The sequence below is a fragment of the Triturus cristatus genome, chromosome 6, assembly GCF_964204655.1.
Source record: "Triturus cristatus chromosome 6, aTriCri1.1, whole genome shotgun sequence".
NCBI lineage: Eukaryota > Metazoa > Chordata > Amphibia > Caudata > Salamandridae > Triturus > Triturus cristatus.
The window spans coordinates 880,872,641-880,898,141 of NC_140589.1; the positions used below are offsets into that span (position 1 = coordinate 880,872,641).

Genomic DNA, 25,501 nt, shown 5'->3' on the forward strand with positions numbered 1-25,501 from the left:
TCCTACGATTTGGGACACGGTCTCCAGAAAGCCGCTGATATCCTTCAGGAGAGCTAAATCAATGAGAGAGGATTTAGTTAAGAGTAGCCCTGAGATAATTTAATCAAAGAATTGGCTCACAGACAATCTAGGTTTCACGAAATGTCCGAAATGCAAGGCGTGCAAACATGGTGTAAATACCAAAGAAGTACGTTTGCCTTTCATGCACAAACCGTGGAGGATTCCACGGTTCCTAAACTGCAGAAGTGACCATGTTGTATATGGGCTGCAATGCACATGTCCGCTTCGATACATTGTCAGCACTATACACATGGCCCACGTTCTCCAGCACCTTAGAGCAATTAATAAGAAAGATCAAGCGTATCCGGTTGCTCTACATATAAATGAAATACATGGTGGAAAGAGTGAGGAACTAACGTATTTTGTTATTGATTCGGTCCCAAAAAGATGGAGAGGGGGAAATCGAGAAAGGAAATTGAGACAACTGGAATCTAGGTACATTTTAATGTTTGACTCGAAGGCCCCTAATGGCCTAAATTCAGATGAAGATTTACTTGTACATTTAGGATAAAGGATGGAGGGTAGAAAAGTAGAATGAACTGACTGTGAATGAAATAGAATACTGCAAGGAGGATGTTCCTTGAAGGGATATGATCTAGGTATATATTTTGGTGTTTAGAAAACGTTTTTAAAGTATTTTATTTAGACTTCTATTGGTACCATTAGTCAAACAATCTTATGACTTTTCTTTTGTATAGAAGTCGGTTTTTATAATATTTTAATCAATTGACTTTTTAGTGGAAGTTGTTGAGTATTTATATAAGTATATTCATGTGGTTTGAAGCACTGGCCTTATGGCAAAATTAGGAGCTGCTATCTGCAAAATGTGCACATATTAGTGTACTGTATTTTCAATCATGCATTTGGGGTTAGGCTAGTATTAGGAATGTGTATTATTTAGGGTATCTCAGCTGCTATTGTATTTCTGCACTATGTTTAGGGGTTATTAAGGCATTGTTTGCACGTTCAAAGGAAAGCACTTACACCTACCATCATCTATTTGTATATTTCCACATGCACACAAGCTGACCCTTAGCCTAAATTGCATACTAGTAGGATGATATTGATAAATACAAAACATACTTTGCAAGCTATTAGTAGTTATGCTACAGAAGACCTATCTGCTGCTATTTCGAAATTTGCACAAAAGAATGCTGCTAAAAATGTGTTTGCTTTGGCTACAAATTTGCAATTTTGCACATTAATACCTGCTGCTATATTGCGTAAATTGCACAGTTATATGAAAGCACTTGCACTTATAACTCAGCCAGAAACACCACCACACAACATGGTATGGATTATGCGCGCACTTCCATTCGTATAGGCATTTTCCATCTCTTTATTGAGATGAAGGTAAATAATGACACATAAGCAAACCGAAAATCTGGACACATACTATCACAAAGTGTCAGGATGACAGTATATTGTAGAGATCAAACAGTTATGAAATACGCGTCACTCTGCACAGATAAAATAAAGACACTCACTGACCCGTGGATGTGTCGGATAATGGTACAATAAAATTTAATTGAGAAAAACAGAAAGAGAGAAAAAAATACACACTGGAGGAAAAATTTAAAAACAGCAAATCACACAAGTACAAAAAAAATGATATAATTATGAAAAAGAAAAAAGAGAAAAACAATGGAAAGCAATGTTTATATAAGTTAAAAGAAACTTTGTGAGTGTCGACAATTGCACATTTTAACGGAGTGTTTTGCCTATGTCTACTTTTAGAAGGTCATGTGATGTGACATGTCTTAACTTTAAAAGCGTTTTTGTAAATATACTCCTAATGTGATCAAGGTAGGGGATCCTGCCGAAACGCGTCATGGCTCGAAGCATAAAAGAATAAAAATCCTTACAACATTGTTGGAGACTGCTGTGTCGTCATTCCGGTGCAGGAGAGAGGCACTGGATCCGTGTGTTGATATATATATATATATATATATATATATATATATTTCATCAAAGGGGATTCTAATGCTAGGGCAGGATGCATTGTAGTGGTTAATACATCTGATGTAGAACTTGAACAATGGTTCTTGTGTTTGCAAATTGAGTGACCTCTGGCAGCACACTTAAGGCCATATGTACGTATAGCTGGTCGCAAAATACTGGTCACTGTTTGCGACCGGTATTTTTGTGACCAGTGTAGTAATTTGTGAAGCGACCTATGTACTAATAGGTCGTTTTGCAAATTACTGATTGGTAGTGGGTGGGAATTCGACCTAACTCATGAATATTAATGAGGTAGGTCGCAAAGTGTGACCCACTAGGAATCGCGGCCATCACAGGGATGGTGGGCTGCTGAGGTCAGCTGACCACCATGTCTGTGATTGCTTTTAAATAAAGCATATTTTTCTTTACATGCAAGCCGTTTACCTCAAAGAAAAATGGGATGCATTTAAACAAAAAAAAATGTAAGTGTCATTTTTATTTTTTAGGTCTCGCCTGAGCCAGCGCGCATGCGATGCTCTGTGAGGCTTATTGTAAGGACTTCCAAAAGGACTTCCAACTCCCAGAGCTTTGCTCGTGTTTTTTTTTTTTTTACTGCCACGCATTTGATTGGCCATTGCATAAGTCTTCCACAAAAGAAAGCACGCAAATGGCCAAAGGCTCGGGTATGTCCCGCCTTATCTTTAAATGTCCCCTCCCATAGCCTATGTGTCTCGGGAGCGAGCGCAGTAATTAGCGGCTCTCAGTGTGCCAGCTGCATGGCAGGCTGCATTCTAGCATCAGGTTACTTTTGCCGCCACTTTAACATGCGCTCTATAAATCTAGCATTACAACAAACAAATGATGGACGGAATGCTGACAATGCATACATTCTCCCCCAGTCAAGAGATCTGGGTTAAATCCATCGTTCTTTTGCCCACTACACCACCCCAGTTCAGACATGGCCATATGCAAATCAGTCTTGACCCTGTGCCTCATGGGAACAGTCCAGCCCGAACTGCCAAGCCATGTCTTCCCTGGACCGGAATCAAGCATCCTAGGACCGGTTTCTGGCTATCAGCCGTCATCAGCCAGGATAGCTTGACTCCAGTGGCGTAGTGAGCACGGGTCCCACGTCTGGGAATACCCATCCCACTTAGGGCGAAAAGCGTTACAACAAACAAATGATGGACGGAATGCTGACAATGCATACATTCTCCCCCAGTCAAGAGATCTGGGTTAAATCCATCGTTCTTTTGCCCACTACACCACCCCAGTTCAGACATGGCCATATGCAAATCAGTCTTGACCCTGTGCCTCATGGGAACAGTCCAGCCCGAACTGCCAAGCCATGTCTTCCCTGGACCGGAATCAAGCATCCTAGGACCGGTTTCTGGCTATCAGCCGTCATCAGCCAGGATAGCTTGACTCCAGTGGCGTAGTGAGCACGGGTCCCACGTCTGGGAATACCCATCCCACTTAGGGCGAAAAGCGTTACAACAAACAAATGATGGACGGAATGCTGACAATGCATACATTCTCCCCCAGTCAAGAGATCTGGGTTAAATCCATCGTTCTTTTGCCCACTACACCACCCCAGTTCAGACATGGCCATATGCAAATCAGTCTTGACCCTGTGCCTCATGGGAACAGTCCAGCCCGAACTGCCAAGCCATGTCTTCCCTGGACCGGAATCAAGCATCCTAGGACCGGTTTCTGGCTATCAGCCGTCATCAGCCAGGATAGCTTGACTCCAGTGGCGTAGTGAGCACGGGTCCCACGTCTGGGAATACCCATCCCACTTAGGGCGAAAAGCGTTACAACAAACAAATGATGGACGGAATGCTGACAATGCATACATTCTCCCCCAGTCAAGAGATCTGGGTTAAATCCATCGTTCTTTTGCCCACTACACCACCCCAGTTCAGACATGGCCATATGCAAATCAGTCTTGACCCTGTGCCTCATGGGAACAGTCCAGCCCGAACTGCCAAGCCATGTCTTCCCTGGACCGGAATCAAGCATCCTAGGACCGGTTTCTGGCTATCAGCCGTCATCAGCCAGGATAGCTTGACTCCAGTGGCGTAGTGAGCACGGGTCCCACGTCTGGGAATACCCATCCCACTTAGGGCGAAAAGCGTTACAACAAACAAATGATGGACGGAATGCTGACAATGCATACATTCTCCCCCAGTCAAGAGATCTGGGTTAAATCCATCGTTCTTTTGCCCACTACACCACCCCAGTTCAGACATGGCCATATGCAAATCAGTCTTGACCCTGTGCCTCATGGGAACAGTCCAGCCCGAACTGCCAAGCCATGTCTTCCCTGGACCGGAATCAAGCATCCTAGGACCGGTTTCTGGCTATCAGCCGTCATCAGCCAGGATAGCTTGACTTCCTACCAAGGGTTTAATTAACACCTTTCATATCCAATCCATTTCTTTGAGTAAGGTACTTACTGCACACAGCCAAGTAGACCAATTGTGTGTGGCTTGTGGGATTAAAATGAACACTGTAAAGAACTGTTCTGCCGGACCTGCTATTTTTAGCATTTAAAGAGCACAGCCCAAAACTGCCCGAATTCCATCTTTTACCATTAGAAGAGACAGCCTTTTTAGGTCTCGCCTGACCCAGCGCATGCGCTGGTCTGGCGAGACATTTAGTAGGTGGGTTTAGAAAGTGCTACCCACATTTTTGTGCTGGCGACAAGCTAAAGTGCTTGATGGCGTGCACGCGCACAGCTGCTCCCCGCATTCCCCCCTCCCACCTCGCCCAGCCATCTGCCTTTCCTGCGCCAGCCTTCAGCACCATACCCCTCCCCCCGCTGCTGCGCGCGCATCCCTAGCGTGCGACATCGCGATCACTTTCACTTTTACAGTGATCGCGATCGCGATGAGGGATTGTCAGTGTCTTTCTCCCCGAGAAGATCAATGTGTGTATATATTCCTGCTACATTATTTTTCTCCCCGAGAATACATTAGTGAATTAGTTCTGGAAGCAAACGCACTTCATTTCATTGGTTGCTTGCGCACGCTGTTATTTCAGCCCCAAAGACAGCGAGCATTAAACAAAATACTATATTGGTTGCTTGCGCACGCTGTTATTTCAGCCCCAAAGACAGCGGGCATTAAACAAAATACTATATTGGTTGCTTGCGCACGCTGTTATTTCAGCCCCGAAGACAGCGAGCATTAAACAAAATACTAAGAGCTCTGTCTGCCTAAATCGACATTGGGTCTGAGGCTTAAACCCTTGTTTTGTTGAAGAGAGCAACTTTCTGGCTATGCACACGGCTGCACCCTGCCTCTGAAAAAAACGTTAGCTAAGATTTGCTCCCTCCCCCTCCAGAAATGGAGACCTTTGGGAAAGTGGACTGTAATCGGTGTTTTTTTAAGGATCACTTACTTTTATTGAGAGAAGAGGCTGCTTGCAGCCATTTTCATCGCATGGCTGGTTCCCCTCTATATAGTTTTTTTTTCATACAACCTGCTGCGTGCCCACAGTTATTGTGACAATATCACAGGCAGCTTACAAGTAGGACTCATTGGCCTATCTCCAATGGGACAAGGGTTTTTATGAGTCAGTGGATGCTTCAATATATAGGGCTATTAATGAACTCATGGGCCCTATGGAGCAGCCTAGCAGATAGAGTTGCGCAGGAACACCTCCACAGGACACCCCAGCAGAAGGGGCCCCCACCCCCAAAAAGAGTGCTACGGGTGGGTCGACACGTTTGCGTGCCTCAAGCAGGCCTTTTTGGCTAATCTCACCCTCCTCCCCAAGAGGGCCTGGAGGGTCCTTTGGAGTCGTACAGTATGCCCACCCTGACACACCACAGCCCCAGGATGACTATTTCCTCCAGAAAATCAGACTAATAGGCGGGCTCCTCCCAGCTTCCTCTAACCCCCATTCCGTTAACAGAAGGTCCTTTGGAAATGCTGGACCCGGATGACATTGTCTGCCTCAGTCAGCCGACTTGCTCCCTGCTGATAAGGTAGCAAAATGTTGCGGAGAGGCTGATGAAGCCCCCAGAAAAAGATGCCTGCAACCGCCATAGAGTGAAAAGACCCTTACCCCCCGACATAGATACTATGATGGCCAAGTTCCTGGTGACGTTCGTTAAAGAGCTAAACAAGGGCATTGACAGGTCATGGCTATTGTGCCTAGATAAACTCTTGGATGCCATAGGTCATGACCAAGATATTAGACATAGTTGAAGAGGCCATGGCATCGGGTTCCCTTATTGCCCCTGACGCTCTCTCAAACTGGGCTCAGTGCGCTGTTTGTTAAATGGGCGACGCAAACTGTGACCTATCCACAGAGCGTTGCCCCCCTCCCTCCTAATCAAGGTGGACTTCAAGTTAGGGGACCATGCCTCTTCGAAGGAGAGTTCAGTTACACAGGGGGGTTTATTTGGGAAGCCATTTTTCAAGGAGCTGGGGAAGCTTGTGGTGACCTTAACGTCACTTGACAAGGCACAAGCTAATACCAAACGCGTTTTAATGTTCCAGGTTTTTCAGGGGGCCAGTCGTGTCAGGGGCCACTCGACCAGCTGTTTCTCCTACTCCTACAGGGGACATAGCTCTGGGTGCGGTCAGTACCAGCCTAACCCGTGCTTAAACAATCTCCACCCAACCTGGGGACAATGCTTCAGTGGCTGTGGAGGATACAAAGGATATGCAAACAGTGCTAGGAACGTTAAGTGCCTGCCTTTTGCTCTGATTGAGGTTGGAGGGCGGCTGGCTTTATTCTTCCCAGCCTGGGCTCCCATTACGTCAGACGCATGGGTCCTGCAAACGTAGAGTTTCAAATGGAATTTTACAGTTCCCCTCATCAATACGCTTGTCTGCGCCCAATGCGCTACTCCGTTTGCGATGCAGTGCTCATAGACTAAGTCCTAGCCCTTCTGAGGAAAGGAGCCCCCGATGGTACATTGCCACGGCTACCTCAGCAACCTTCTTCTAGTCGACAAGTCCGATGGGGGCTTCGGGCCTGTGATCAACCTCGGGGCCTATAAGTGGCAGGTATGCCGCCACTTCAAAATGGAAGGCATTCATCTCCTCAGAGATGTGCTGCTTCCTTTCAATTGGTTGGTGCGTTTGGACCTGAAGGATGCTTACCTCTCTGTTCAATTTCCCCCCCCCGTCATCATCGTTTTCTGCAGTTTATATGGCACTCCCAGACCTCCGAGTTCCTCACTCTTCCCTTTGGCCTGCTGTTGGCCCCCTGTTTCTTCACGAAGGTCCTCAAGCCAGGGATAATGTTCCTTTGCGCGCAGGGAATTTTCTTATTTACATGAACGACATGCTCATTCTACACTAATGCCTCAAGAAACTGATAATGCACCTCCTAACAGCAATAAACCTGATACGGGGTTTTGGGTTTATTATCAGCGAAAATAAATCTCTTCTCAGCCCAATGCATCTGGCAACCATCCTGGGTTCATCATAGATTCCACTTCCTCATCTCTGAGCCACCCATCTCCGAAGTTCGCAAAGATCAGGCACAAGCTCGGCCAAACCGTACACGTCTCTCAGATAAGTCGCTAGTCTGGCCGGGCTACTCTCCTTGTTTTTTTCCTCCCTCCTTCTTTCTTTTTTTTCTCCAGGCCCTCTTTATTATTGGGACTTGCAGCGGCTAAAGGTACATCACATCAGAAATTGCCTTACATATTCTCAGTCTGTCCAATTGACAGATGAAGCTAGGGAAGAGACAGTGGTGGCTCACTCATGGAGGCCTGGAATGGAAGGGCAATCTTCGGCTCCACTCCAGACCTGTTAATGGCATCGGATGCCAGCAGGTCCAGCTGGGGCGCCAGATGTGGGGATTTTTGCCCAGGAGGAAGCTGGTCTCTCCTAGAAAAACACGTTCACATAAACTGTTGAGCTCCGAGCACATTCATTTGCGGTTCAGTGTTGGACAAAAGCTCGCATCCACTCCTCTATCCTATTACAGATGGGTAATGTCTCAGCAGTGAAGATATATCAGTTACTTAGGAGGCACCAGATTGCAAGCCCTGGCAAACATGGCAAAGAAGTTTGGAATCTGTCTGGAGGATCAGTCCTTCATCACGGCGGTGTACCTCCCAGGCCAGTAGAACTAGGTAGCAGATTGGCACTCCATTTACCTTCAGTTCTCTAGTATTTGGTAACTGGACCCTCGGGTCTTCTTTGGGCTAGCTGACCAGTGGGGCCTATTCTTGATCGACCTGTTTGCCTCATGCCTCAATCACCAGTTGCCACGTTTCTTCAGCTGGAGACCTGATCCTCTAGCAGAGGTGGCACATGATTTTCTCCAAGACTGGAGTCGGGTTATGCCACCTCCACACCCCCCAATTAATCGCCAACGCATCAGCTCACCTTCACAGGCAAAATGCAGAGGTGGTCTTTAACACCCATATGGAAGTCTCAAGTGAGTCTGGTTTTTCTGGGCTTTCTTAGGCTTCTCCAGTTCGACTCTCCCACTTTATTTGGATTTTGCTGAATCCGGATCACGAGTCGCACCAGCTGGTGTCAGAAAGGCACATTACATGCAACGCTGGAAGCTCCCAGGCCTTTCGAACCATGCAGAATTCCTCCTGTCCAGAGCCTTATCAGCCAGCACAACTAAACGCTAATGTTCATCTTGGACGAGATGGGTGTGTTGGTGTCTGACATGGTGTGGATCCCATGGGATCTGATGTAGACCAAGTTCTTAATTCCCTTTCAGCACTAGCAGAGGGTAGATTAGCGTAACACTCGATTCATAATTTCATTCAGCGATCTCAGCATGGCATTCTCCTATTAATGGAACTCTGGTTGGTCAGCACCCTTTTCTTTACAGATTGCTCAGATAGATTAGTCGCTCTCTTCCTCGAACTGTGCAGTGCTTTTGGGATGTTAATTTGGTCTTGAACCACCATGTCTTCGCAACCGAACCTGTATTTGTCTCAAAAAGCTTTTAGCTAAATTTGCAATGTTAGTCTCTTGTCTCGTGCAGGAGGGTCTCAGATGTGCAAGCGTTGGATATAACTGCTTGGATACTTCCCCTGAGGGGGGTAGTTTTCACGGTAAGTAGACGCAGTAAGAGCAATACACGCACAATTTCTTATCCAACTTTTACTGAATCTCCCAAACCATGTGTGGTAAAATGCCTCAAAGCATACGAGGAGATGACTGAGGAAAGTTGTCACCCTCCAGGCGAGGGACACCTCATTGCACTGAGAAAACCATACAAAGCAATATTCTCACCAACAACAGCCCTCTGGATTTGATCTGTGAAGCATTATGCAGACATTGACACTAAGGTGTTTGGAGCACATTCGACGAGGAGCAGTGGCCTCGAAAGCCTTTTGTCTGGCAGCACGCCTAGAAGAGCTCATGTGTGCAGAAGACTGGTCCTCCGAATCCACTTTTAAGGAATTCCATTTTAAGCCAGTGGTGAATGTAGCCCAAATGGTGGTAAGTAAGCTTTGAAATGACTAAATCCTCGCCTCTGGTCCGGACATTGAATGAAAATTTGCCTAGTATAAGTGAAGGTAAGTTTAAATTCTGTTGATGACACAGAGGCAAGGATTATCCCAACAGGCGAGCAAATCAGACACAGACCCTCCCTGCAATAGAATAAGTAGTCTGTTTTTCATTGAAAGGTTAGCACGTAAAGTATTTGTGGTAATGTTGGATTGATATTGCAGTATTGATTACCTGGTTGGAAGTGTCACATGACCTGTTAATGTTTTTGTGCAAGAGCTTATGTCAGAATTGTCACTGACTCAATGTGTCTTTGCAGGGACTGATGGTTCTAAACAAGATGCATGAAGGAGATTGTTGGTGTGATTCGCGTGAAGAAAGAGGGAGCGCAGGCAGTGACAGAGGACTTTGAGACCTAGTTATGAATACTGAAGAACTGTTGAACTCATGTGGCTTTTTCCTAGTGTTCATGGGAAAAGTAGTTTTTTGTATGTATTTATTAGCTGCTATTTCTTTATGGAATTAAACCGAAGAAGGAAATGCATAATCCTCGCCCCGGGTCCTTAAATGTCTATATGATTATATGTTGCATGTTTATTCCAGTCCGTGGTAAAGGAAAAAACATCATGCTCATTTCTGGTCCCGACAATCTACTGAGTTTTACAAAGTTTATTAGAAGGTCATTATCACATAGTTGAAATGCTTTAAGTAATAAGTATGGGGTTAACCAGTTCCAGCAAACTTAATTGTCCCTGGATTTAATATAGTTAAAGGAATTATGAATAATAGTGGAAATGGACAGTCACTAGTCAAAATGCATGCAGCTTTTGCTTAGAATTGAAAATTTCATGCAGAGCTATTAAGGATTTTATGTTGTACTGTGTTCCTTGAAACCATGTTTCATTTAAACATCTTTTGTGTGCAAATAGTCTACACATCGGATGTGGTGATGTTTTGTAAGATGGGATCCTCTTAAGCTATTCTAGTTTAGAGGAGAAGCAAAGAAATGAAAGTATCTTTAAAAGGAGAAAATTGTAAACTAAAGGACTGGCCAACCAGCCATTACAGGCATTACCTCATTTTGAGGTAGATTTACTAGTGATCAGAAAATGCGTTCTTTGATTGGACTGGCGAACTAATGACTGATGTGGACTGAATCATTATTGTATGCCGAACGCTATCATTAATGGAAGTAGAGTGTTAATAACACTTGGGATGGTCAATGGAAGAGGAAGGCTGACCCACATGCCCTTTATGTATATCTGTGTGTGTACACATAATAATCTTGCAAAACAGTTTACACCCCTCATTGGGGCAGAACAAGAATCATCACAGTGAAAATCCCCAGTGGTTTTTAGAGCGGTTCAAAACCTTTATCTACTCTAGTAGTCTGAGATTACATATGACAAAATACTTGTCACTGGTCTGTCAGGCAAAGTGATAACAATCAACTGTTAAAGGCTTAGTGACTTTAACAATTGCTTTTCACAATTAATAAGCCAGTCCATCTGCCATTTTTTTAATGTTTCATAACAAAACCAGACATTTTGGAGTCAGCCAAACGTTTGCCAGTGAACTAGTCCAGCCTATAACGTGTCACCATAACCAACTCAGGCCTTTAGATTTTAGTTTAAGCTTGTTTGCGAGGCAACCATCAGAGAGACGGTCTTAAAATTAGAAAGGCCTATTAAATTACAGTTGGTTTAAAAAAAAAAAAAAATCTCTCCTAAAAGGACCTACCAACGATTCCCACAGAGGAAACCTCTATATTCAGTTTGTCACACTGGGTAACCAACACCAAAACCATTGCTTACTTATGGTAATTGGTGAGATTCCATAAGCAAAGTACTCCTCTTTAGACTTTATTATATAGCAATAACAAGCCATAGTTATGCCTGTTGAGTTAAACACATGATTTTCACAATAAATAAGTCAGGCCTAGTGTCTTAATCATAACATTTCATAATGAAAAGATCAGGCATTACCCCTGATTATTGGGTTGCCTTAATAACCATCCCAGCCCCGCTGTTTTGAATGCAAGCTTTATGAGCTAAAAGGTGCAATGCAAGTTGTCTTTTGTGGAAGCACTCACATTGAACAGTGATCAAATCCTGTACTCGGGGTAACCACCGTGTGGGTTGATGCTAAGCTGCTCTGTCAAAAGTACTCTAAACGCTCCCTTTTTAGGTCTCGCCTGAGCCAGCGCATGCGCTGCTCTGGCGAGACATTTATAAGCAGGGTTTTCAAAGTGCTACCACGCGCTTTTGCTGGCCTAGCGCTTGCGGTTACGTGCGCGCACCAAGCTGGTGCACAGCTGCCATCTGGCTTTCCTTGTGGCACCGTTCAGCGCGCCTCGCTCCGCCCCTCCCCACCACAGAGCGCGTCCCCGCGATCACTTTCGCTTTCGCAGCCGCGTTCATCAAAGGTGCACTGTTTCTGGTTCCGTGCGAATATAGGCTTCGGGTGTTATAGAACGTTGTTATTTCTAGTTACTAGGTTGTTTTGATGAAATGTTTAGTTAGTCTGTTGCTCAAAATCTCCTCATACGAGTGAACGTTGTCGTTATCTTTATGATGTAACGAAAGGCACTCAAGTGTATCTGCAGAGCAAGTTAATCCAACTCTTCAGTTACAAAAACTCTTTCAGAATTGTAACGGTCTAGTTTTGCTAAATGACAATTCTCCAAGTACGTGAAAAAACAGAATTTAAAAATAAAAAGCTGAGCTTATCTGTTTTACAAAGCCTCTGAAGAAAGACGCTTCTGTGAGAACCGACGTTTTTGCTGCACATTGTAATCCTTATTTCACATGACACCACAGTTCTCTATGGTGTATCCTCCTTTGCGATCTTTTTTTTAATTATTTATTTGAAGCAAGTAGATTGAGCCCCAACGGCCAGCAGACCTATATTAATCTCCTCATGTAAACCTGAACAGAGTGTTGCATGTAACTAAACGCTATTCCTTTTCAATGTTAGAAATATGTGAGATCCGTTTACAGGCCTATAAACCTTCAACAGTTGCTACATTCGAGACCCATTCAGTCTGTAAGACTGTCTTCTATTGTGTTATATATTTAGTCTTTCTCAGTGTCTTAAAATACATGTAATCTGAATAATAGGCTGCCCGCTTCCCTTGCTCCCCCTCTCAGGCTTACCATGCAAATGATTAGGTGAATGTGTGAACTTGAATGACTTGTGGGTGAATGTTCTGGATAATTAATTTGTGATATTGGAGAGCTTTATATATTAGAGAGCAGCTCCAAACGTATTGCCTGTATTCTAGGATGGTATGCATTACCATTATATGGTCGCTGTATTTCAGAAGTATGTGTGTAAGGCTTTTCGAGTTAAACTACAGAATCCGTCAAGGAGCTCAGTAACGCGTGACTAGCAGGACGAGGGTATGGTTAATGCATTTGCTTTTTTCGTGCTTCGTGCATTTGCACAAATGCAGTCTTTAGCAAAGCAGAAAGACAAACAAAGCGAAAAACGTTTGTTATAATATGCAGACCCACACACACGCCTTTCAGAACAAGCATTGACATAGCCAATAGGTCTCGCCTTTGGGACCTTATAAATGCTTAGCCATGCAACAGTTGTTGCACCAAGCATTATGTGCTGCATAACTAAATCGTAGTTATGACAGGAGTGCCCGAGCTAGAAGATCATGTTGTGGAACCCACATGGTCACTGAAAAACAAAGTTCAATACTGGCTAAATAATAATCGCCCCATTTCAAAACCCGGGTCATCTAGGATTCTGATGGTCCGCAGAACCCCTTGGGTGGGAAATAGTAGGAAAACGATACCGGGAGATTGTATCTTGATCTCATTTGAACATCCTTGGGTGGCGGATTACATATGCTCTTGGGAGTTTCCGAATGTATACGGTGAAATAGGAACCAGGCGACTCTCTTTCTTTTATCCCTCTAGGTCTCTCAGGGAGTTTCCTAACAACAATGTTCCTCCATGGGAAACAACAGCTCCAGTTCACGGTAATTATTTTAATCAACGGCAATTAGCGGTTTCCCGTTTCCGTGAACATGATGGTTCTGGGTTCATATCGGGACCACGATTTTGGGGTGGAGGACGAGATGATTGGGGTCCCCATTTACAGCGGATGCCAAACAGAGAGCCACCCCAAAGGGAACCCTGGTCCGGGATCCCAATGGACAATAGATTTAGTGTTCTTGAAATGGTTGATTGACCACTAATTCCATCTAAAGTTATCAACCATACCATAGTGCATTTAATGCCCAATCCTAAAATGAATTCCCCGAAATACGAAGTAGTGATAAATCCAGAGCCACAGCCGCTATCTATTCTCTTTTGGAACATAGCGGGGCTTCGCTCCAAGATTGAAGATGGTTCGGCAGCAAACTTCTTAGAGCAGGGGAAAATTATATGTTTACAGGAGACCTGGTCTCTGACGGAACTCCATCTCCCGGGTTTCCAAACATACTTTACGCCAGCATTGGGAGGCGGTATTGGCAGACCCAAACGGGGGTTGACCACTTATATCGCTAACACAGTAAATTATCTTAAAACATCTTTAGTTGCGTCTGACCCAAATTTCCAATTATTTAAGCTTCTTCCAAATAAAACCGAGCCTATTCTCTTGCTTAATCTATATAATAATCTAGAGGACGATCAATTTCTGTCTCTTATCTCTAATATTAAGGAGAAATTGATACATAATTCTACAGCCGGTAAAGGGCCAGTCCACCTTATATGTGGTGGAGATTTGAACCTACATCCATGCCCACACGTTGGGAAAAACAGATGTGGAATCGTGGATGAAGATAATGCTCCCATTATGCACTTTATTCATGGCAAAGTGGGGACCGCCATGAATAACGTGCTAGTAGATTTAGAACTTGAAATAGCTAATAAATTAATCTTAGGGTCAAATCTTTTGCAACCAACCTATGTGGGCAGGGGCCATAGTACGACAGTAGACTATATCCTCCTTTCGTCAGGTTTGTCCCCCGAGTGAGGTCCTGTGAGGTACTGATAAACATTTTAAGTGATCACTCTGCTCTTAGATTAGAGCTATGTCGAATAAAGGGTCAACCGGCAACGGATGCTATAGCGACAACCCTCGCACAGAATAAACTGGAGCTAGGTAGGACAAACGGTTATACATTGAAGTGGGAGGCGATCAACCCGGAAGTAATTACTGGGAAACTGGTAAAAGAGGCATATATAAATATAATTAAATGCCTTGATTTATCGCAATCTGACGAAGAAATTTTAAATAATTTTGCACAAATACTAGAGAAGATTAAGGTACTTCTCACTACAACCCCAAGGAAGCCACATTCAACCAATAAAGGTTGGTTTAATCATTGCTGTACTACGGCCCTATCAAATTTAAAAAAGGAATTGAAAAAAACAGATAGAGCTCCGGCAACAATCCAACTTCTGAGGCGCCAATATGTATGTGCACGGAAGCAAAGAATCCTTGAATTAAAAAAGAAACTATGGGATGATTTACACTCTAGCGCCGTATCAAAGAATAGTTTGGTTTTTTGGCGAACTGTCAAAACACCATATTTCTTGGATTCAGATAGCCCCAAGATAGAAGTGGCCATCGATGAAGATACTTGGGTGGCACACTTCTCTAAGATCTTCGAAGACACAGTAATAGCAAGAACAGGTCAAGAACCCTGTCTCCCAAAAGTTGACTTCCCTATTTCCCTGCACTTCGACATTACTGAAGTCCTAGCGGCACTGAAAGCAAGCAAGAGTGGGAAAGCCCCAGGCCCTGATGGGGTTCCAGTAGACCTGTTTAAATTTAATCCGGATCGCTGGTCCCCCGTCCTCACAAGAGTATGTACCGCAGCGGCAAAGGTGGGTTTGATTAAATCATGGACAAAGTCAATTATGGTCCCAATCTTCAAAAAAGGAGATCGCCAAGACGTTAACTGTTATCGTCCTATTTCTTTATTGGACTCTTTAGGTAAAGTGGTTGGTAGAGTCGTGCTTGAACGACTCCGGCAGTGGGCTGAGGAGGGATATATTGTTTCAGACCTTCAATTTGGATTTCGGGAGGGGTTTGGAACGGTAGAGCAGGCCCTTAATCTTAGTCTAATTTTGGGAAAATATTGCCAAGCAAAAAAAGAAGCGGTATATATGGTCTATGTAGACCTATCCGCCGCCTTTGACTGTGTTTCACACATAAAACTTTGGAAAATCTTGACATATATGGGAGTAGATCCCCCTCTTTTAGATTTTATGAGAGAGTTATATTCTGGGGCTTCTGCAAGGGTGCGTTTTGGCACGAAGGGGGAATTGACTGCACCTTTCGGCGTGGAGCGAGGAGTTAGGCAGGGGTGTGTCCTCGCTCCCTTCCTCTTCTCTCTTTACACAAATGGCTTGGAGGTGGAGATGTTGAGGGGGGCTTTGGACCTACCTCGGGTAAAACGGCGTCTGATACCTGCCTTGCTCTATGCGAATGACGCGGTCATCTTGGCACGTACTCCACGTGAATTGCAAAAGTCCCTGAATAGATATGTTGAGTTTATGGGTGGCCTGGACCTAAAAGTCAATGTCAAAATAACATTCGTTATGGTAGCAGGTCGAGCCAAAAAACGAGTAAAGAACATCTACCTTAAAGAACAAAATTTGGTGGTGACCACTAAGTATTGCTACCTGGGAATAATGATTGATGACAGGCTCAATTGGAGACCAGCAGTCGAGGCTAGATGTCATCTGGTTAAAAGAGCCATAATGTCCCTGACGAGTTTTTCACAGAGATTAGGGAAAAGGCCTCCAGTGGAGCTATTAAAAATCTACTTAGCCAAATGTCAGGCGATTGCCCTTTACGGAGCTGGAGTTTGGGGATACGCTGAAGTTAGCGCACTTCAGGTTGCTCAAAACAATTTCCTTAGATTTCTTCTAGCGGTACCAACAAGTACCTCAGTTTATGCCCTTCATCTGGAGCTTGGAATCTCTTATCTTGAGGACCTGATAAGAATTCAGCCCTTATTGCTCTGGCGGCGTATTTGGACCTCTGAGAATAATGTCTTCTCACAGGAAATTTTGATAGATTCAATGACCATTGACCATTCTCTAAAAATAAAATGGCTTCGGTATATAAAAAATTTCTTCAAGGATTTAGGCCTGGAGAAATATTATTCCGAACCCAAAAAAATCATTGAACTACCAAAGAGAGAGCTGAAAAAACTGGCTCTAACACATCTGGAGTCCTTGAGGCTGACATCGGAGGCTATTAAACCATCGGTCCTCCACGCTAATTTGATTCAGACCACTCATTCCATCCAACCATACTTAACATTACAAATTAGTACCTATCACAGAATGTTACTGACAAGATTCAGATTAGATCTTTTCTACAGATTAGTATCTTTCCCCGATAAAAATAGATGGGATTTGATTCCCACTACTTGTCCTTGTGATGAAATATCAATGCAGTCAAATTTACATACAATTTTGTTTTGTAAATTTTATCATCCACATAGGAAGGTTTGGTTACTTCCTGTATTAAAGCGATGGGGACTAAGACAATGTCGCCCGGCGATGCTACGTCTTCAAATGCTAGACTCTGAATTGATCTGTTATCATGTCCTTAACTTTTTAAAATGTATTGTAAAACATAGGAACAATCTGTAAAATGGATTTTGAATTTTTTCCTGTCGACAAAGCGAAATTATATGAATCCTCGGTTGAAGGTTATTCGACACCTATCTGGCTCAACTACCATTTTCTTGTTTTTAATATGTGCTCCTACTTTGTATTTTATCGTTTAAAAATGTTCTTTTATGGTTTTTAAAATCGTAAAAAACCGAATAAAGAAGATATTGATTGATTGATTGATTGATAACTAAATACTTATAAGGTCCCAAAAGCGAGACCTATTGGCTATGTCAACGCTTGTTAATGTCTGGCGACAAACAGCCTCAGTCTGTTTCCAGACTCTGACAATATCCAAGTCAAAATGGGAAAAAGCTCTAGCAGGATAAATTAACTCAAAGTTTAAAAAAGATAACTTATTACTGGTTATCTATAAATCAAACTGAAGATTAAATCATTTTTTATAAAGTTTATATAAAAAATATTATCAAGGCATCGTTGTAACGCAGTCAAAAAAGCATCTAACAAAGCAAAATAGACAAAGAAATGTTTTTACTTTTGTTTAAGGTTTCAACACAAACATAACAAATAAACCTGTACACAAAGCTTGTTTTAGGCAAACAACAAGCTGTTTAAAATCTATAATTCAATCCTCGCTGGGTGTACATTGTACAAACAATGATGGACAAATCCATTGTGCATTTCCAGGATTTTTGCCATGCAAGGTATAAAATCTATAATTCAATCCTCGCTGGGTGTACATTGTACAAACAATGATGGACAAATCCATTGTGCATTTCCAGGATTTTTGCCATGCAAGGTATAAAAGCAAAGTTCCAATTGTGTTCTAGACCATTGCTTAAACCAGCAAGTGATAATTGATTTTTTTTTTTTTTGATTAACAGGTCTTTTGTGTTTAGGTGTTCTTCACTGGTGACCGTACTTTTTCCCTGAATTAAAGGATTTCATCTGATAATATCCAGACCAGACAGGGAAAGGCACCCTGCTATCAGTGTGCCATTACGTCATCAGGAATAGGACTCTGAAATGTTCGCCTTCATTTCTTTGCCAGCATGACATTCTGCTGCTAACATGTGTCCTCTGATGGTATTACAGGCCTGCTAGCCAGACAAACTGACGCGTCAATTCCTTTTTAGGTTAAACCTGCCTGGGCAGTGCATGGGCTGCTCTGCGAGGCATGCTGTATTCAGGTAGGGACTTGAAGCTCCGCCCATATTTTTCATTGGCTTGTCATTGTCCACTGTGAACTGTGGCTGTTCATTGGTCAATAGGCGTAGTAGTCCCTCCTTAGTACTACCTTGTCTCATTTTGTAACCTCCCATGGCGACACCCCCTGTTACAAGTGTTGTTACTCTGTAGACTTTAATTACAGCCTCCGAGCACTATTTTCACAAATAGCTTTGTCCTGCCTGCTGTTGCAGGCAGGACACGCTCTCTCCTAACGCTTTTTAAATATTTTATAGCACGGGCGCCAAACGCATTTGCAATGTAATAGGTCTCACATTTGCAAGAGTTAGAGCTATTGGCATTGTAAATGACAATGCCTTTTATGAATCTGTTTCTAAAAACAACACATAAATAAAAGGCATTGTCATTTACAATGCCAATAGCTCAAACTCTCCTAAATGCGAGACCTATTGCATTGCAAATGCTTGTTAAGAGTAGGCAGTAGTCCATTGGACCAATGCCTACTCTGAGTTTAGTTTATTTTTAACATTCACAAAGGGGAAGGGGTTTCTTGGGGACACCTTCCCATTTGAGAGCAGGTTGGCACCTCTTTTGAGTTATCATTAAAATATTACTGTTGTGCAACCGTATTTCGGTTGTTAAACATTAAAACATACTACTACGATTCGGAATTTGGAGGTGATGCCCCAAACACACTTCTTCCAAATCCAGAATCAGTATGTGGTCGCAAACCCAACTTGCAATTTGGTAGCAAGTTACTGAATCACAATTTGGTGTTTGTATATGTAAAAAAGCATTTTTGTGGTCGAAATGGGCGGATTCTGTGAATCTGGCTGTTTGCAATACCAAAAATGCTTAGTACATCTGGTCATTAGTCTCGTTTCCTTTTGTGCACTTCTGTTTTTTTACTTGTCAATAAGCTGGAGAATATGTATATTCACTTGTTTTTTTATGTTTAATAATGTGTGTTTCTGTTAACGTTTGTATTAAATTCAATATGGCACTCATCAAGGAACCAAGTGAGCAAGATATACTCCTAGGCTCCTTAAAGTTAAGAACTGTACTCTTAAGAACAGAAAAAGGCACTGCATTTTAACTCTTAATCTAAGATCTGGAAGTGTACGTTATGTTTGGATAGTTTTAGCTAGGTTCACAGCTAAACAGTGTTTGCCCTACTCTGCGAATGAGAAAAATAGTTCTTCACAAGAGTGACACAATATTGTCTTAAAATAAAGCAAATGGATTTCTGTCTTTATTTACAGGTGAAAAGAGTTGCAAGTCTGATGGATTGCTGAGCATAAACGAAGAAGAAAATCAGTGTTTGAAAGAATCCTCAAGAAAAAGCCAGCGGGGAAGCAGTGATTGTCATAGCACAGGTCAGAAGAACAGATTAAACATTTGACACATCCAGAATGAATGTTTTCCTTTGATACATAGACCTGCCAAGGTTTCAGTTGCATCGAGAAGATAAAATAGTGTCCCCTTTAACAGAATTTGAAAGATTAGACGCACATAATCCTCTAAATTGGAGAAAGCAAACCTGTCATTTGTGCCTGGTAAGCAGACCACTTGACAAACCAACTACACTATCTAAAGTTTACAGCTTCCCTGGGAGATCATTTTGTTTGACCAGAATTGGTTCGTTCAGCACAGCAGGAGAATTTTTGGGCAGAAAGAGTGCCTAACACATCTCCATGTTTTGCCTACTTCATCTTTTTTATATTTGACAGAAGCTAGCCCCAAAGTTGAGTGTTTTAAATCAAAGGATTTCTAGCTCTATTTTGGTAGCACAGATCTCGACTTTTTGTATCAGACATGTTTTTGGGCAGTGCATTTTCTCGGAGCGAATGGAGGGGCATATCATCAAGGGCTGGTGACATAATTATCGCCGCTTTAGTGTCCGTTTTCGGGCGAAAAGCGGCGGTAATTATATCGCATTATTTGCAAGGACACGCTAGCGCGTGTTTCCTTGTTTCAGCTCCCGTTTTGTTCACGCCTCGCTTTGCATCTCTAATGAGATGCAAAGGAGGCGTGCCTGACAAAACACCATGGGAAAATATCGCTACCCCAGCTTCGTGATATCATCAACGAGGGGTAGCGATATTTTAAATCCCGTTAACTATGCCTTAACGCAGGAATTTAACATCTGTTAAATTCCTTACTAAGGCATAGCTAACATGGGAGGTGGATTATGGTGATACGACCACAGGGTCGTATCACCAAGGCTATCTCCGTTTTGGGTGCAACATCGCTGGTTTTCCAGCGATGTTGGCCCATTTTTGCGCCAACACTGGAATATTTATCACCTAGGTTATACACGTTGTAAATAACGCGCTAACCAGGCGATAAATAACAGCGATAGACGGCGATAAATATCTAAGCGCGCTTTGCAATATTTAACGCCGTCTGTTGCTAATATGCCCCGGAGTGTTTTATTGATTAGTGCCTGCTCGTAGCCACCATGCTTTGCATGGCTGACGCTGGCAAGGGAAATGGGCATTGGAAGGTCCACCTTAATTAGGGTGGGGCTCCCGAAGCATAAAAGAAGGCAGCCTTCTAGCGTATGAGCTTCTGCCAATGATTGAGTGCTGCAGGAGGTTATGCCGCTGGTCAGTTACTGGTTCCCCACCTCTAATTGGAAGGAACTACAAGTTTGGCGAGCGGCCCCCCCCTGCCAGTTTATGGCACGAGAACCTCTCCGTCTAACTCCAAGTTGCCCTAAGTTGGGGAAAGTTAAACGGACAGTACACTGCACTACAAGTGATGATGCATCCTTGTTACTGACCGGCGGTACTCAAAGTACGGCCCGCGGGCCACTTGCGGCCCGCCAGGAATTTCCATGAGGCCCCCGTGGAAATCAGCAGGCACAGAATCTGCACCATTTCTGCCTGTTGTAATTCCTCGGGGGCCGCATTTGCCCGGAGAAGCATGAAAGGGGCATGCGATGACAACCAGTGTCTCGCATGATCACCCATAGCCCCCCAACCCCCGCCCTCACCTGCCTCTCTGGCTTCACTTGCTCGCCCTGCCACTGAGTACCTAGGCTGTGCTACTTGTACGTGCTGCTCACAGACAGTGTGGCCTCCTTAATTTCTCAATTGGTGCCACTAAAGCAGAACTGTCACTGTAGTTAAATGTATGTTTTTAAGGCCCTGGGTTAGGGTTTCAGCGGAGCCCAGACTTTTCTTCCTCATGGTATCAGAGCAGACACGTGGTGTAAGCAGAACAAATAAAATAAGGATCCAGCAAAGTCCTCACATGGATCCGTGGGCTGCGCCTAGCCTTTTATTTCATGGCATAGCTTAACTTTAGGTACATGGGATGCTTCAGGCTCTCGGTTCACAACAGAGGTGCTACGGAAAGTCTACAGGTGAAATTGAGGGAGATGCATTTTATACACAGTTTATATGCCTCAGAAGCAGCTCAGCAGGATAATTGTGTATAACTCCCAGCTTCCCCACTTTATTAATGTATGCGATTCTGAGGGAAACATTTATGTGCCTGTGTTGTGGAAAATATTTCTAACATTTTTTTACAGGCAATTCAGCTTGCTTTGTGCATTGCTTTAGGAAGTGTATTACTTTTTAGTCATATACCCGTCTGAGTCGTGGCACAGATGTAGCATCAGGTCTTTAATGCTTCAGAATTGAACAGAAAATAGTTATTGGTTTTGGCACACATTAGGTAGAGTCAGAGCTGAGGGGACAGGGGCACAGTGTGAACATGAAGGTGAAATGGGCGGAGGCAGAATGAGACAGTAGAGGTAAGAGGAAGGGGCAGAGAAAGGAAAAACAGAGGGACTGGCACACTCCGTATTAGTAAAGCAGAAAAGCATAATGAGGAGGTATGGAAATGTGAGGGGTTAAGAGAAGAGAGCGAGGGAGTAGGAGCAATGTGAAATAAGAGTGCAGAGTAAGAGTATTTCAGGTTATGAGGAGTGTGAGGAGGCAGGAGCAGAGTGAGGACAAGAAGACTAGGGTGCTTTACACATAAGGACTATATTGAGTGATATATATATGGAAGGTGAGTGAAGGGTACGACACAATAATGGAAGCAACAGCTATGAGCTAGCAGCAAAGTGAAGGGAAGCAGTGAAGGTATAAAACAGCACTGCAGGAAGGACAAAGGGAGTGGGTTATCAGTAGAGTAAGCCTTCAGTAGAGTGAAGATACACAGGCACAATGAGTGGGTAGGTGCTGAGTGACACAGTAGGGCACAACAAGAGGATAGGCGTAGAGTGGTACGTTAGCGTGCAATGGCGTGCAATGAGAGGTTAGGCATAGGATGAGTTGTCAGGGCACAATGAGAGGGTAGGCAGTTTGATAGGGTATGAAGAGAGTGAGAGAAATAATGCTGAATAAAGTAGAGAAGTGTGGCACCAAAAAGGGGTGGCCACAGAGGGGTAGAGTGTGATGGAGGGAGAGCAGGAGCAGCATTAAAAAGTCAAGGTGTGGAGAGAGTGAAAGCAGTATAAGAAGTTGAGGCCAGAGTAGGTGCAAAATGACAGGCTATGACCATAATAAAATAGAAGGGCCAGGAAATTAGTATAAACAGAGTGTAGGGGGGAATAATGAGGTTGGCGGGTCAGACAGAGGAAGCTTATGAGAAGAGCAAAGAGGTACTGGGAGCAGATTGAGATGATAGTAATAGAAAGCGGGGGTAGGGACCATGTGAGAGGCATTCATGAGATAAGGAAAGAACCAAGGGTAGGGGAAGAGGTATAATGAGTGGTGTACATTGAGGGTAAAACAATAGGAGAAGAGTAAAGTTGTGACAGAGTGCCATGCTGCGGTACGGGTCAGGAAAAAAGTTAATTATTAATGCCAAAGTGGTGGGTAGAGGTAGGATGAGGGAGTAAAGTAGAGGAATATGGCAAGCATGAAACAGTCATAAGGTAGGGTCAGAGTTAGAGCGCAGGGTCAAAGTGAATGCATAGGATCCCAGCGGACCCTATGTGCAGAGTCATTGAGTGTAGGGCTCAGGGAAGATTAGTAGTAGATGTGCTGCCTGATACATGCATTATTATGAAATGACATGCACCTACCTGAGATGATAGCCAATTTAGAGATGACACTACAATACCTCTACTGCTTCGTTGGATAAGCTCATTGACTAGGAGAAGGCAGCAGGTCTATTGCCCATCATGCTGGTCATTGTGCCGTTGTAAATGTGCATTACAACCTGAGTACATGAATGCATGTATTGTGTGGGCCCATGCATGCACATTACAGCATGGGACCATTTATGCATGTACTGTCTACGTACATTAAGAATATGGCAGCTTGGTGTCACTGATGCTTGTATTGCCTGGGGTTACATGCATGTGGTAAGATTCATGAGCTTATGTGTGCACAGCGGCTGGAGAGAGCACAGGAAACATATTTCTGTCAATGCACTTTGCATGTACGCTTCTGAGTTTTGCTGGATGACCTTTGGACTTGGTACTGTAAACTCTCAACAGGGCCATTAAGGGTTGTTCGGAGCGAGTTTAAGAGACATAGGGGTTTGAGTTGTTTCTTCTTAGAAACAAATGAAGAATGTGTCCAAGTGACTGCGCAACTGAGGGCCTAAAACAGGGAACTGGGTGCTTCTCAAAACAAGGCAAAGATGTAACACTATGGTCAGAAACACACAGATCCCAGTAAAAATTAAAATATTGACAGTATTTATTCGGGGTACAAACATACATATATCACATTTCAAAATACAGCATTGTCTAGTAATGTTTTGAAAAGGGGTGATTTTTTTTTCCCACTCCTGTAGCCCCGCCCCTAGTGAACCCACCCCTCCCACCGCCCCCATCACGCAGGCCCATCTGTGCGGCCCTCGGCCACAAGCCAGACTGAAATTTTGGCACCCGAGAATACGTTTGTGAGTACCCATGTTACTGACTGTTTGAGGTTTCAGCTTCAGGCTCGTTAGGAGAATAATTTATGCATGCGAAATTAGTTATAAAACTGGTAATTGCTTGCACATTACATACACATTTCATATGAACACCTTGACTAACAATACATCTCTTAGCCTTAACTCCCATCCACGCCATGAATAGGAGCGTGAATGATCGTGTGGTTGAGTCTGTGAGATTTTGAATGGAATACTGGCTTAATTCTTTGTGGTTTAATGCATAGTCAGAGAATAAGTTGGCTGGTAATTGTGCTTTATTTTGTTTGTCTGTATAATTATTATTAAAATGTATGAAAGTGTAGGTTTGTTGATATGCTGATAAAGTGATTTTCTCAGGGATTCATTTTTTTTTTTCCATGACTGTGTATAATTTGAGGTTCTGTACTGTGGTGTTAAACTTCTTTTCCCTCTCAAGGTGTGATTCTATTTTATTTTAACTGCTTATGAGCATTGATATACATACACTGTCATATGGACCTCTTACATTGTAGGTACATTATGAGTAATGACACAACTAGTATCATAACACAGGTAAGGGCACACTCCAATGAAAAAGCATGGATTTGGGGTACATTAGGTGCGGAGGTGGTATTGATAACCATAACTTTGAATTTAATTGTGTTTTCTTTTTAGTTTTCCTATCTTAACCACTGGTCTTGAAAAGTGGTTGAAAATGGCAACTCTACTTTTTGCGACTGGTATCTTTTTGTTGTGAACCGCCCTATGTACTAATAGTCCCATTCATAAAAAACTGAATAGCAGTGGACCGCAGACCAGCCTGCCTATGCATATTAAATAAAGGCAGGTTGCAATTTGCGATTGGCTAAATTTACAGGGATGGTGGCCTGCAAGAGTGAGGAGACCACCAACCCTGTGATTGCTTTTTAAAATGAAAACCTTTAAAGGAAACGGATGCTTTTAAAGACAAAGGGGCATATCAGCAACAAGCGGCGATAATTATCGCTAAGCGCACTTAGCGCTAGGATAATTATCGCCAAATTTTATCGCTGAGATAGCATGCTATTAGCAACGCTTATCTCAAAAGCAATAACATTCCAGGCGCAAGCTGCTAATTGTGCGATTATCGCTGAAAATACAGCGATAATCGCACAACGTTTGGCGATAGCTGGCTGGTAGGGCTGGACAGACTCAGCCATGATATCCACCTTCCATTGGATATCATGGCTAAGTCAAACTAAAAGCAGGCGTAAGGAAAGTAGTGATAACCAAGGTTAGCGCTACTTTTCCTATCGCTATGCTTGTCAGGGTGCCCATTGATAATTGGAGAAATGTTGGTTAGCGGCATTTCTCCAGTTATTTTGAGCTGGACCGCCCACTTTG

At 43.3% G+C, this 25,501-nt stretch overlaps 1 protein-coding gene across 4 annotated transcripts in view; it reads left to right on the forward strand.

Moving 5' to 3' along the window:
* The window catches only part of LOC146818005 (uncharacterized), a 153,311-nt gene that overhangs the window by 96,512 nt on the left and 31,298 nt on the right, over positions 1-25,501 (forward strand). The window contains exons 1-3 of one of the 4 annotated variants that reach the window (XM_085611486.1): positions 9,831-9,937; positions 18,202-18,255; positions 19,516-19,629. In XM_085611486.1, the coding sequence (XP_085467612.1) occupies positions 18,243-18,255; positions 19,516-19,629 (127 nt within the window). In that variant the 5' untranslated portion in view covers positions 9,831-9,937; positions 18,202-18,242. Of the gene's footprint in view, positions 1-9,768; positions 9,938-18,201; positions 18,256-19,515; positions 19,630-25,501 lie in introns of those variants that run through there. The other 3 variants (XM_085611484.1, XM_085611485.1, XM_085611483.1) reach the window with 3 other exon arrangements.